Genomic DNA, 12,856 nt, shown 5'->3' with positions numbered 1-12,856 from the left:
GTGAGTATGGTTAAAGCAAATATTACAAGATATTTGTATCCCCAATGCTGACACAAAATGCTAACTGACAAATTTGCAGCAAATTGATGTAAACGTTGCATAAAGGAGATGGAATTATGTGGAAAAACTTCATCCTTGGAAAGACTTCTTATCAGGGAATCCGTCCACTCCACTCCAGTCTGAGCTCCAGTGCAACAAACACAATGCTGTGGCCCCCTCTTTGTCAAGAAAAGTGTAAGGCGTGAAATTAAGTACACATTGGATATTTTATGTGCTATCTGCGGTACAGATGTAGAAGTTTATTAAATGTTTTCAATACGTTTATAAACTTTGAAAGTTTATGCATTGGAGACTGAATGCATGTTTTGCTATCTATGCACAGTTATGAGTTATCATGTTATCATGTGAACACTTTGTAGTTTTTATTATTATTCACAGATGAACAATAGAGCAGTTAAACATATCCAATTAATAATAAAAATAATAATCAATAAAGCCATCGAATAATATTATCGGTGCGATATTTTCTTTCACTTAGTTTCTTCAAGTCGATCTCAATACTTAAAGCTCATCGTAATTGATGTTGCAGGTTTTCGTCAGTTAACTATCCCGCGATTTCATTTTCGAGGGAAAAAATTGGTCTAAAAGCACTCACAACATTTTGTGCCAGATTTCCCAAATTATTTTTTTCCTCTGTTATATAAGTGCTTTAAAAATCAATCTTTGATTCTGATGTTTGAAAAATTCGTAGTGCACTGTAAATCATTTGGTTCCATTAGTTCCAGCAAACTAAAACTTCATATTCTGACAGGAAATATGCTCTATCCAAAATATGTCACCAGGAGAGGACTACCCCATTGCCTTCTTCTAGCTATGCCACTGCCACACAGTGTCCTCTAATTCAAATGTGGAGCCTCAGTCGGACATGATAACGTTGTATGACAGAAGCAGCATGCCGTGCAGGGCGTTTGTTTTTGCTAAATATCAATTTTCTTCTGAAACATATTCCAATCGTTTGAAAAGCTGCTCAAAGCCTAAAAGCAACGCTTTGCATTATTCCAAACTTCGTTGCAACTTTGATGATTGTAAGGCCTTGTTCCAGCTTTTTTCTAGTGCTTTCTTCGTGCAAAATCACTGAGATTATGTGTTTGAAGTATGACAAAAATTGCCCGTTTGTAGACTATTCCTTCATGCTCAGAATTTCTGTCAAACGGAGTTCGTCGGTAGAGTTAATTTTCTTTTAACTTTAAACAAAATTAGACCGGCAATTCGTTTCAAATAAGAACAAAAAAGTTCTTATCTAGTTCCCGTTCTTCTAATCTTCTATAATCAAGTGTAGACATTTTAGATATTAATCCTTTATTTACATGGTTACGATGGAGTCCACGAGCGGTCGAGCGACAAAATTGCTAAGCAGTGGTAATTCGGTCCGAGGCTCGAATCTCGGTGAAGGGCCTGACTGCATGGTTTTTTTTTTTTTTCTATATGTGTAACGGGGATCCGGGGCAGTTTTTTCCTTTGATGGTCCTCAACGACAGCATCCCCCCTTAGGCAGATAGCCTTCGAGTTCTTTGCTATAATTTACGTAAACCAAAATCATGAATACGATGGTACACTTTGATGATACACATCTCACTTCTTTAACATGAAAATACTCGCTGAGAGCGAGAAGAGCTCTGTTATGTTTCGGCGCCATTTAGAGTTCCAGATATCGCAGCATCCCCCAGGAAGGAATGTTCGTCTGTTTCCTTTGATGCAAAAAAAAAAAAAAAAAAAAAAAAAAAAAAGTGCTGGGGTCATGTAAATTCATTCATGTATTGCAGTTCTTCAAACCAATCTGATATGATTTAGCCAATTTCGATGGCAAGGGCTCATCCTAGTTCAGTCTTCTTTCCCAGATTTCTTGAAGTCTCACTTTGCTCTAATTCTGAACGGAGAATAAGTCCACTTATTAGCTCAAATATCATTCCAAAACGTTTCTATCATACCTCTGATCGAAGATTTAAATTCTTAGTAGTAGTCTAAGTAGTCTTTGTATACATCAATTTCTCATTATCCATGCTTATGCAATCTTTTTTGAAATTCAGTAATAGCCAGCAACCTTATATGGAGAACTATCAGAAATAGTTTGTGTGCGTTACCATCAGATGTAAAGATCACTTACCTCTGAATTAATATTTCGAACCGAAACGAAACAGTATCATAGTTACAACAGATGTTCGACTATCCCTAATTTAGTAAATACGACTGCTGAATTATGTAAGATTTTGTTTCCGAAGATCATATTGTAATAAGTGCTTGAATGTTACTGAAAAAGTTAAATACGTAGTCTTTTTAGGACTGCAATTAGCATTTTTTAGCAAGAATTCATCAACCCGTTTCAATGGGTTTCAGAAATATAACCCATATAATGAATAATTAAAACAATTTGTTTGTATGTCATCGACCCAAGGCCGTTTCTGGTGAGTTTGCAGCGAATGCTCCATATGCAGGCCATAAAATTTAGAGGCTCCTAATTTGGTCGGTGCCCTATGAAGTGGAAGTTACCTGTGCAAGAGCAAATATATTATCCATTGATTTTTTGTCCAAAAGGCGATAAAAAAGTCTTTTTGTCTAAAGGCAAAGATAAATTATATAGGGACGCACAAGAAAACCTGCACGCAGGCGCTCTATCCCCGGCCCAGGAACTGTCTTAGAAACTGTACTGGATATACGAGTTGCTATGCAATGGGGTAGCTAAAATGGGGTAAGTTATTCGGATGACCAGTTTTTCTTGTAAAACATAGTAATGCAGCAATTAGTCACATCGATCATGGAGCAAATAAACAAACAAACAAAAGACTGGAATTTTTTGCGATATGGCAGTGCTTATTACGGTTATCTTAGGGGAGGTATGTCTTCATGGAAGACTAAAGTTCTCCACTAAGGGCTTTGAAACTAAAAACTCGCTCGCATTCACGTTATGAAAATTCTATAGGTTAAGTCATGTAAATGAGTCCGTTCTTTCAGGTTTAATGCGAAATCGAATTACCAATAAATACAATTCACCATTCATACACTTATACACTGCTGAGATAAGAATGACGAGATGCTGAATAGCGACACTTTTTTGCACAGTGAGAGAATTCAAAGAAATCGCAGCGAGATTTCAACAACTTCATGCTCGTGCTAAGCTTTCCTTAATCTATTAAAACTTTTGTATAAAAGATACGAATGCCAGCTAAATTACGACACTAACACGAAAGGATTCCTCATTAAGAGAGAAATACTTGAAGTATTTCGGTTACTGATCGGAAAAAGAAAGAGAGACAAGAAATTATTATCCTTTGAGCTGTAACAGTTTATTATAAAATGAAAGCCGAATGTTGCAGTACACTACTATGGATTTTCCTCATAATTGCTCCTAATTAGCTCAAATATTATTTGTGATGAGAGGAATGTTTCTAAATATAAAACGATTAAAAACTTCTCAGACCTAAAAACGAGTGAGTATCTTGTGTTTAAGAAATCTTGCCGTACTATCTGATGAACAAAAACTAGAATAACTTCAAGTAACTGCAGTAACTTCAAGAATAGTCATGAGCGGGTTTTCTAACAGAAAAAACAAAGGAGAGAGCATCTTAGAATGTTGGAATTAAGGCTTTACTTTAAAAATAATGACAGAACTTATTTTCCTTTATGTCATTTTGACATTTTAAGGGTATTTAGATATGTACTGAGAGGGGGAAGAAATGTATCGCTCCTGGAAGCAAAAACTCTGGCTGCGCTAACAACGCTATGTCGAGTTGTGCTCGCTACATGCGTGGAAAGGGTTCAGTTTGCGTACTTTGACCTTCGAGAAGAGTATTTTTTCAATCCTACTCCAACTGTTAACTTTCAGTCTGATTTGCGCTGTATGGATCTAACTTTGAAGAAACTGTTGAGTGAAGAACAATACTCGCCACACGTTTTCATGTTCTAATGGGGCGCTTCTTACCACTCCATAAGTTCAGGGAAATATTTTCAACTATAAATGCTGAATTAATATGCGAATGTTCGTTTCCGTCAGTATCACTGAGCCATCCACAATCCATCTGGGTAAACTGGAAATTTTGCTTGATGAAGAAAATGGAAACTACACGAACAGTTCTAGTGTCAGATTTTAAATAATGTTTCAGCTATTCTGTTTGCACAGTGGCAGGGAAGCCGGCTGGGTTACAGCCGAAAACATCGCGGACGAAAACGTCGCGGAGAAAACAACGCAAGGCAAAAACGTCGTGCTACAAAACATCGTGGGAGAAAACATCGCAGTTCTAAAACATCGTGGTACAAAACATCGTCGTCGAAAATAAAGCGGTTCAAAAACTTCGCAGTTTAAAAACATCGTCGTCGAAAATATCGTGGTAAAAAATAAAGTATCTACAAATCATCGCATGACGATAACATCGCAGACATGCTTCTTTCAGGCTTTAATAACTGTAAATGGATATTCCCATATTGATTTGTGATCGCAAGATGGAAAGAAGGATAATTTTTACTTTCATACTTTTTATTAACTAATAAATTTTTGCTGAGAAAATAAGAATGAAACTTAAGCATAGAAAATTAATGCAACTTATAGCACTTAATAGAATTTTAAACCGACATAGTTAACTAACAAAGGCCATTATTAAATCATTTTTATAAAGTTTTTACTGGTAATTTTTCATGAAAAGTATAATCTATAATTTGCATTTAATTTTTTATGCTTAAGTTTCCTTCTTACTTTTTCAGCAAACAATTATTAGTTAATAAAATATGTGAAAATAAAAATTATCCTTCTTTACATACTGCGCTCACAAATCATTATGGGAATATCCATTTACAATAATTAAAACCTGAAAAAAGCATGTCTGCGAAGTTATCGTCATGCGATGATTTGTAGATACTTTATTTTTTACCACGATATTTTCGATGACGATGTTTTTAAACTGCGAAGTTTTTGAACCGCTTTATTTTCGACGACGATGTTTTGTAGCACGATGTTTTCTCTTTGCGATGTTTTCTCCCACGATGTTTTGTAGCACGACGTTTTCGCCTTGCGTTGTTTTCTCCGCGACGTTTTCGTTCGCGATGTTTTTACCGCGATGTTATCGGCGGACACCAGCCGGCTGCCATAGCTATGGGCCCGTGTTCAAATCTCCAGAAGTAGGCATGGATATTTGCAAACGTATGTGTCTTTGCCGTATGAGAGCATTTAAATACACTGTAAAGACGAAAATTCTCTTGAAAGTTTGGTGAACGGGAAGAAGGGTGGTTGGTTTGGTTTACTTGATTATGGTAAAGCACTCGAGGATTATCTGCTTAAGGGAAGGGATGCCTTTGTGGAAGACTTTATAAGGGTAACTGGCTCATATACACGTTACACATGGAGAAAACCATGTGTAACATGTATCTAAGCCAACAAAGGGCGTAATCCTTGCCGCCACGGTAAAATTCGCGGACTTGATCTGAGGCTACTGTCAGATAAGTGAGGTAAATCCAAAAATATAGTGTTTTATTGCTGTATATTATCATCATAGACTACCTGTATGTAAAAGCTCATTTTCGGACACTTTAACATCTACATCTAATGGTGAATTTGATGGTTGTATATATGAGCCATTATAAAAAAGGTGAAATAAAAAGAAAGTACTTTTAAATATTTATTTCCATTAAAACGCTGAATACTAAAATTTTCTTAATCTCTGACGCAAAAATTATTTAATTCGAATTCATGTAATAAAAAATCATCGCTTTCCATATGAATCAATATTTAATTATTTTATTGCAGATGATAGCTGTAGTAAAACAATTTATCGCAATTGTCAGCAGCAATAAAAGGATGCAATAAAGAATACCATTTGCGCCAAATTATTTCACGCTTTAGAAACAGTGTTTCAACTTATCTGCTCTAATGATATCTTAAAGCTAGCTTTATGTTCAGAATATCATTATAGTGTCATAGGAATTAAAAATACTGTAAGTCAACTGGTCAAAATGAGATGAAATGTACCCGTCAAACAAGTATTTCGCTATTTTGCTAAATAGCAAAAATAAAAAATGCAGTAAGAAACATGTTTGAACCCATGATTTTTGATGATATGCCTCGGAATTATTAGTGTACCGCGAAACTGTATACCTGTACTGTGAGAGAAACGAAACTTTAGCTTGGTTTACTAAATCTTGGTACAGCACTCGAGGACTATCTGATTAAGGAGAGCGATGCCTCACTGGAGGACTTTCTATAGGAAACTAGCTCTTATCAAAGGTACACATGGAAAAACCCGGAAACCAACATCCCAGCCAGACGTTTCTCAGGGATTTGAACCAGGCCGAACTACCAGTGCTCAGCGTCTTCATTGTTCGGCAAAGAAAACGAAATTTTAAAGGGAAAATAAGAGAAAGTATAAACAAGTGTATTGCAAATAAAATGTGTTACGAATGTAATGTGTAGCTGTAATTTGATTTTAACTGAAACAAGACATAAGTTAGCCTTTCTTAAAAACTATACCGAATAATTTATTTAGTCAGATAAACACCAAATTAATACATAAATTTTATAAATACTGCTTTTCTTACCTTCTTCTCCAGAATAACTGATTTCTGTTGCATATGATGCTTTTGGGAGCGCTGCGTTTATGTTACCATAGCACAATTCTTCTGCTTCGACTCTTGATGCACCTTGGGCTATTATCATGTCATGAAATTTTCTAAGCGCCTTTCCGTCGTTCAGTGCAGAGGATATTAATTCTTCTGCTTCATTTTTCTTCGTTCCATTTACTAAAAGGAGGACTTCACTGCCTAAAATCAAATTAAAATTTTATGCCAGAAATATAAATAAAAAATTTGCGTTAGTAAATAAAAAAAATTATTAATTTCACGCAATTTCTGTAGTTATCCTTGGGAAAAACATTATCATTTCCTCATTCTCACTATTAAGAACACTGAATATTTAGGCGTTAAGTTAAATTCCTTGCCTGCATAAAACATCATATGACGAAAGTTATAATAACATCGTATGCTGCTTATGACTATCTTCGTGTTCTACTCGAGGATCCTTTGTAGTGGACTTGATCAGAACGAGTTAGATATAATTTCCTGTCATTTGACAAACTTTTCTCATGCCTTCCTTGGTTGAAATTCCACTAATAGACAGTGACATTAAGAAAGCGTAGATTCAGCAGAGGAAAACTCTCATGACTATAACCAGGACCCCCGTAGTGCATTCGGAAACAAACGTTTGCGCAGAGCTTATGTATCGAATATATGAAGGATTAACTACGAGACTAATTGTAGATTTTTTTACAGTACTTGCTTAGTTAACCATTCAAAGCAGTTTTAAAAATCAGATTCTCGAATACGATTATGTACTTCAACTTTGCGTTGCCCACCTCTTCAGGGATAACCTACCTGATTTTTAGCAACTTTACACGGTCATTTAGCATATTTTTACTCTGCTCTCGTCTAATTCATCTCGTTTCTCCGTAATGGATGCATAGGTACTAATCATTCTTTCACCGGAATTATTTCATAAGACAAAGTTGTCTTTACTTTCTTTCTTACCCCTGCTAAAAATGCCCCGTAGAAACCCATAAAAATATTTTACGGGACCCGTAGTCCAATTCCAGTAAAAAAATCCCAGTAAAAACCCGTATAGCTGTACGGGTACCTGTAGGCCAAATCCCCGTAAAAACCCATACAGCTGTACGGGTACCTGTAAGCCAAATCCCCGTAAAAACCTACATAAAGAAACGCATACAGCTGTACGGGTGCATGCAGCTCAAATCACCCTAAAAACCCATAGCCATAAACGGGTACCAGTAAAAAGTTTTACGGGTTTTTACGGAGCATTTTTAGCAGGGACAACTGCCCGATACTTCTAATATCGGATGTTTATATATAAACATTATCGATTATAATAGATGTTTATCTATCTATATATATATATAATTACTTTATAATGGACCTAATCCGAGTCTTAAGCAAGTATAGGCAGCCGCATAGGGCGCCAGTTTTCGGAGGGGGCTAGCTAAGCTGTTCGCATGAGCGAAAAATTACTTAAGGTATATTTTGCTATGAATTGTTAATATGTTGTAAGGTTTATCAGAAGTTTTTAACAGTTATTAAGTTAAAGCTCCTTTACTACCTATCCTAATTTCAGCTTACTATTTCCTACCAGAATGTGTTTTTAGAATCGCGTTTGATTCAAATGAGTAGGAATAGTATTTAAGCCGAAGTTCCACTGACTTCGGGAGAGAGAATCAGAGTTATTGACTAGCGCGTGTTTGCTTTTTGGCCACATCTCTCTAAGCTATTACTACGCTCGGCCGTATTACTGGCTCTTGATAGCTTCGCTAGCTAATTCGATATTTAGGGGCTAACTAGCTAGATTTGTGTTAGCTTCGGTTATATCTCTTTAGTTGAGCATTAGTTACGTTTTTATTTCTTTCACTTTTGAGTGTAAACCCAAGTGGAGGCTTTGCTGTACGCCTGAGACAGATAGTCCTGAGACAGTTTGTCTGAGACAGTCCTGAGTGACTTGAAATCTTTCTCATTTTTACACAAACTCCCCAAAATTTTAAATAAACAATGCCATAGCAAATCATGTATAGAATCATATCACTATAAATCATGTAGTAAAATTGAACGTGCTTGGTAAATAAAAATTTCAATGGGGCAAATAGTTAAAAATATAGTGTTGTGAGGAAAATCAGAAGTCTTAACGAATGTGAAAGTTTTATATTAATAATACGGATTATTTTATCGTCGAAATCAATCAGATTTTATGTTTGCTTTAAGGAAATTGTTAATGTAACTGCTAGAAGTGACGTTTTTCATTAAACTATGAATGCATTTTGACAAATTACTATTCCTTTCGTTGATCCTGAAATCAGCTTTATCAATCCAATTTAATGTTTTCTGGAGATCTCTTATTCCAACGTTTTAAAATCTGTTTGTTACTATTGGATCATTTATATGTATTTTATAAATAAGAATATGAATAAATTTTCGATCCTCTTTATGCTCAGGTACTGTATGAAAGACGAATCATCGGAATCTTAACAACTATGTAAAATCGGCAGCTGACATTCGCAGTTCAGTGCGCAAACTCATCCATCTTGTGACATCTAGCTCAAGTCATCTGAATTTCAGCTTTAGATATAAATTATCCTAAATCACCTGCAGGACTCGATAGCCCAATGGGTATAATCAGCTTGGCCATATGAAATAAACGACCTTGGATTGAAGTTCTAAGACTTCGTTATTATATTTGCTTGGGATCTAAGAGCCTCTTGTTCTGCGATTCTTGAACATTTTCTTTTTCAATGTGCACGTTTCCTTTAAGTTACGAAACTTAATTACTATTTCTCCGTCTTTCCTAATTTAGGCAATACTTACGTCAAACAATGCAAGAGAGATTAGTCAAATTGTCATAACTTTTTTTAATTACTTTCTTTCAAACTCTAAAACACTAGAATTTCTCCTTTGTAATAATACTCTCATTAAAAAAAAAATGATTTGTTTACTAAAATATATAGGTTTGCGATTTAAGAATTTCTAAATTTAAAAAAAAAGAAAAAAAAAAAAAAAAAAAAACCACTTTTTGCGTATATTTCTAAAATAGCTCCTTATTATACTTCGAGAATTTATTCCCTTGAATACCGAAGCTGGTTATTTAATATCCTTTATATGCGATGCTTTCTCTAAAGGAGATACAAGTAAGATACAGGTTTCTAAGGTAGATACAATCAAACTCTGTTATAGTGAACTCGATTCGTAATCCGGCGTAGGCTATTAGGCACGTACTGTAGTAGAATAGCAAGCTTAAACTAATAGCAACAACATGGTCCAAAGGGCAGAATACGCTCTTCTACTCAAGTAACTCAGATATCAGCTTAAATATTCCTTTCTATCTTATTTGCGTAAATTGTCCTCTCCGTGGAGAGAGGATGCTGAACAACTGCGTTGTGCACCGCCACACTGGTCCTGCACCCGGTATTATGGTATGGGGCGGTATTGGATATCCCTCTCGCACTCCTCTAATACGCATTGCCGGTACTTTAAACAGCCAGCGCTACATCTCCGAGATGTTGGAGCCAGTTGTCCTTCCTCACCTTCAGGGCTTGCCCACAGCCATATTTCAACAGGATAAGGCGTGACCACACGTGGCACGCATTGTCCAAGGGTTCTTCGTCAATCGCCAGATTGAACTGCTTCCCTGGCCGGCTCGCTCTCCGGATCTTTCGCCGATAGAAAACATGTGGTCCATGGATGCGAATTGTCTGAACGATTGACCCAAATTACATCCCAAGCACTAGCGTCTACATCTCAAAACGGCAGCCTATGAGAGAGGCGATTCTATTATTTTCATCGGGGAGTAGGGAAGTTAGAATGGTTTTCTGAGGAACGCCAACGGAAGTGCACGATGTTTGCTTACATTAGGAAGTTCAGAAAATTGCAAAGGTGGATTGCCTTAGTTTCTGCGGTTACTTTCAGGGAAATATTAGGCAGTTTTTTTGGTTTGCTGATAGAGGGCAAATAGATAATTTACCTTTATAAATCCGCGTTTATCTATTTAAACTTCAGAAGATTTAAGATGAAGTGAATATATTTAACACAACAGAACGCAAGCTTAAGACTTGTAAATCTTTTAAAAAACAATACTACATCGATAATTAAAAATATTATTTATAGTTCATTATTAAAAACTTTTTATAAATACATAGTTATCATATAATTAATAATTCAACCATGCATTATCTCATTATTTATTACAATTAGAAGAGAAGATATTTTTTACAGTAATGTTTAAAAAATTTGCTGTTGTCTTTTAAAAGATTTACAAGTCTTAAGATTGTGTTCTATTGTGTTAAATATATTCGCTTCATCTTAAATCTTCTGAAGTTTAAATAGATAAACGCGGATTATAAAGGTAAATTGTCTATTTGCCCTCTATCAGCAAACCGAAAAAACTGCCTAATATTTCCCTGTAAGTAACCGTAGAAACTAAGGCAATCCACCTTAGCAAGCAAACATATAGTCCACTGCCGTTGCATTCCTCAGAAAACCATTCTAACTCCCCTACTCCCCGATGAAAATAATAGAATCGCCTCTCTCATAGGCTGCCGTTTTGGGATGTAGACGCTAGTCATTCCAAGCTGCCACACCAGATCAACTTTGGCAACGTGTGGAAGCTGCTTGGTCTGCTGTACCCCAAGAACACCTGTTTGAATCAATGCCGAGGCGTGTGGCAGCGGTGGTCTCCAACAATGGCGGCTACTCTGGCTACTGGTTCTGGAAGGAATCACACTTCACAGAAGTCTATAAATTTAATCATTTGATACTTGGTCAGCATGTTATCTACTAAATAAATTTTGTTGTGCTATCTTTTGTCTTTCTTGGTGTTGTAATTTGGGTGGCCAGCAGTGTACTAAAAACTTTTCAATGGTCAGTTGCACTTTACATCAGTAGTACATAGTTGCTTTGCATTGTTTACAAAAATTTTTCAACAATTCTATTTTTAATTATTACTAATTTGGGTCTTCTCGACTAAAATCATGAATACATTAAATTAAGGCGAACTTGCGAAACAACTTCAAACTTCTCCCTTTTAATAACTTAACAAAAATAGCTTCGCTTGAGGTAAAAATTAAAATTTACCTAGCAACTTTGCGCAATGACATAAACTGAATTTTCAGCTAAGAAGGAGAAAAAAATTCCCTTATCTATTTGCTTTTTGAAGTTCGCCATTCTTTTCTTGACGAATTCCTGCCAAGTAGGGAAACAGTTCAGACTTTGGACTCTGACTCTCCTTCGAGGCCAACCTTCAGCTTGAGACGGAGGATCTTTGCGTTTTGTCCTTCTGTTGATGAATCGTTCAATCTTTCTCTTAGTCTGTGGGAATGGAAGTCTGGCCTTCTCTTTGCGGACTGCTAAATCCTTGTCGTGTCGGGCGATTCTTTTGGAATTTCACGGGAACCAAATTTTTTACGTTTCATTTTCTTGATTTGAGAAGGAGAGGTAAAATCAACTGGGCGCTTGTACCTCGTACTCCTTTGGTAAGGACCTTCACTGAGAGGCGCAGGACCTTTTCTGCTCTGCTTGAAACGTGTTTTGCTGACTTCACGTCGACAGTCGAAGGTCACTTCCTTTTCTGCTGCGATGCTCGCCCTTTCTTCTTGTTGGTGTCTACTTTAACTCTCTTCTGGCGTTGATCTCGGATGGAAGTTGCCGATCTTTTATTCTCTGGAACGACCTGCAATGTTGTCTGCAATGCTATTCCTTGGCCCACTTCCAGGTCCTGGAAAAGATCTTTTAGCACTTGAAAATCACTTTACTTGTAGTATAGCTTAACTTGATCAATATTTGCCACACTTTTCTATCCATCTTAATCCTTCAGATACAAAGTAGTACATCTTATTCTCTCTATTATGAACGATCCTTCGAACTTTTCTGAGAAATTTTCAACTTTATTCTTAGGAGTGGAGGATAATGTACGTTTTACTTTTAAAAGTTTTTTACCCATATTGTTTTCCATCTGCCTTCTCTTTTGATTGTAATAAATTTTCTGCTTCCCTTGGCTATATCTAAAATTTTAATTGACTGATCAATTATTTGTTGCATATATTTAATTTTGAACTCCGTCTCTTTTTGTTGCACATAAAATAATTTGTCCAAGGAAGTTCCCTAAAAATAATTCAGCAAGTGTCTTGCGTGTAGTATCATGTTTCGCTGTTCTCAGCGCAAAGGCGAATTCACTGACACAGGTGACAGGTGAATGCAGGGCCCGGACGGCTTTGTATGACAAATCGGGTGTCGTCCGGTACCCGCATCTAACTAGAGCAGGACAACCCTC

At 36.3% G+C, this 12,856-nt stretch overlaps 1 protein-coding gene across 5 annotated transcripts in view; it reads right to left on the bottom strand.

Moving 5' to 3' along the window:
- Positions 1-12,856, bottom strand: part of LOC118188833 (thymidine phosphorylase-like) — a 94,248-nt gene that overhangs the window by 9,879 nt on the left and 71,513 nt on the right. For all 5 annotated transcript variants that reach the window (XM_085809512.1, XM_085809511.1, XM_035359350.2 and 2 more), the window contains exon 6: positions 6,580-6,801. In XM_085809512.1, the coding sequence (XP_085665638.1) occupies positions 6,580-6,801 (222 nt within the window). The remainder of the gene's footprint in view (positions 1-6,579; positions 6,802-12,856) is intronic.

The sequence above is a fragment of the Stegodyphus dumicola genome, chromosome X2 (genome assembly GCF_044657685.1).
Source record: "Stegodyphus dumicola isolate Sdum_Otavi_A_Nest chromosome X2, ASM4465768v1".
In the NCBI taxonomy this organism is placed as follows: Eukaryota; Metazoa; Arthropoda; class Arachnida; order Araneae; family Eresidae; genus Stegodyphus; species Stegodyphus dumicola.
This window is presented reverse-complemented; position numbering and strand designations above follow the sequence as displayed.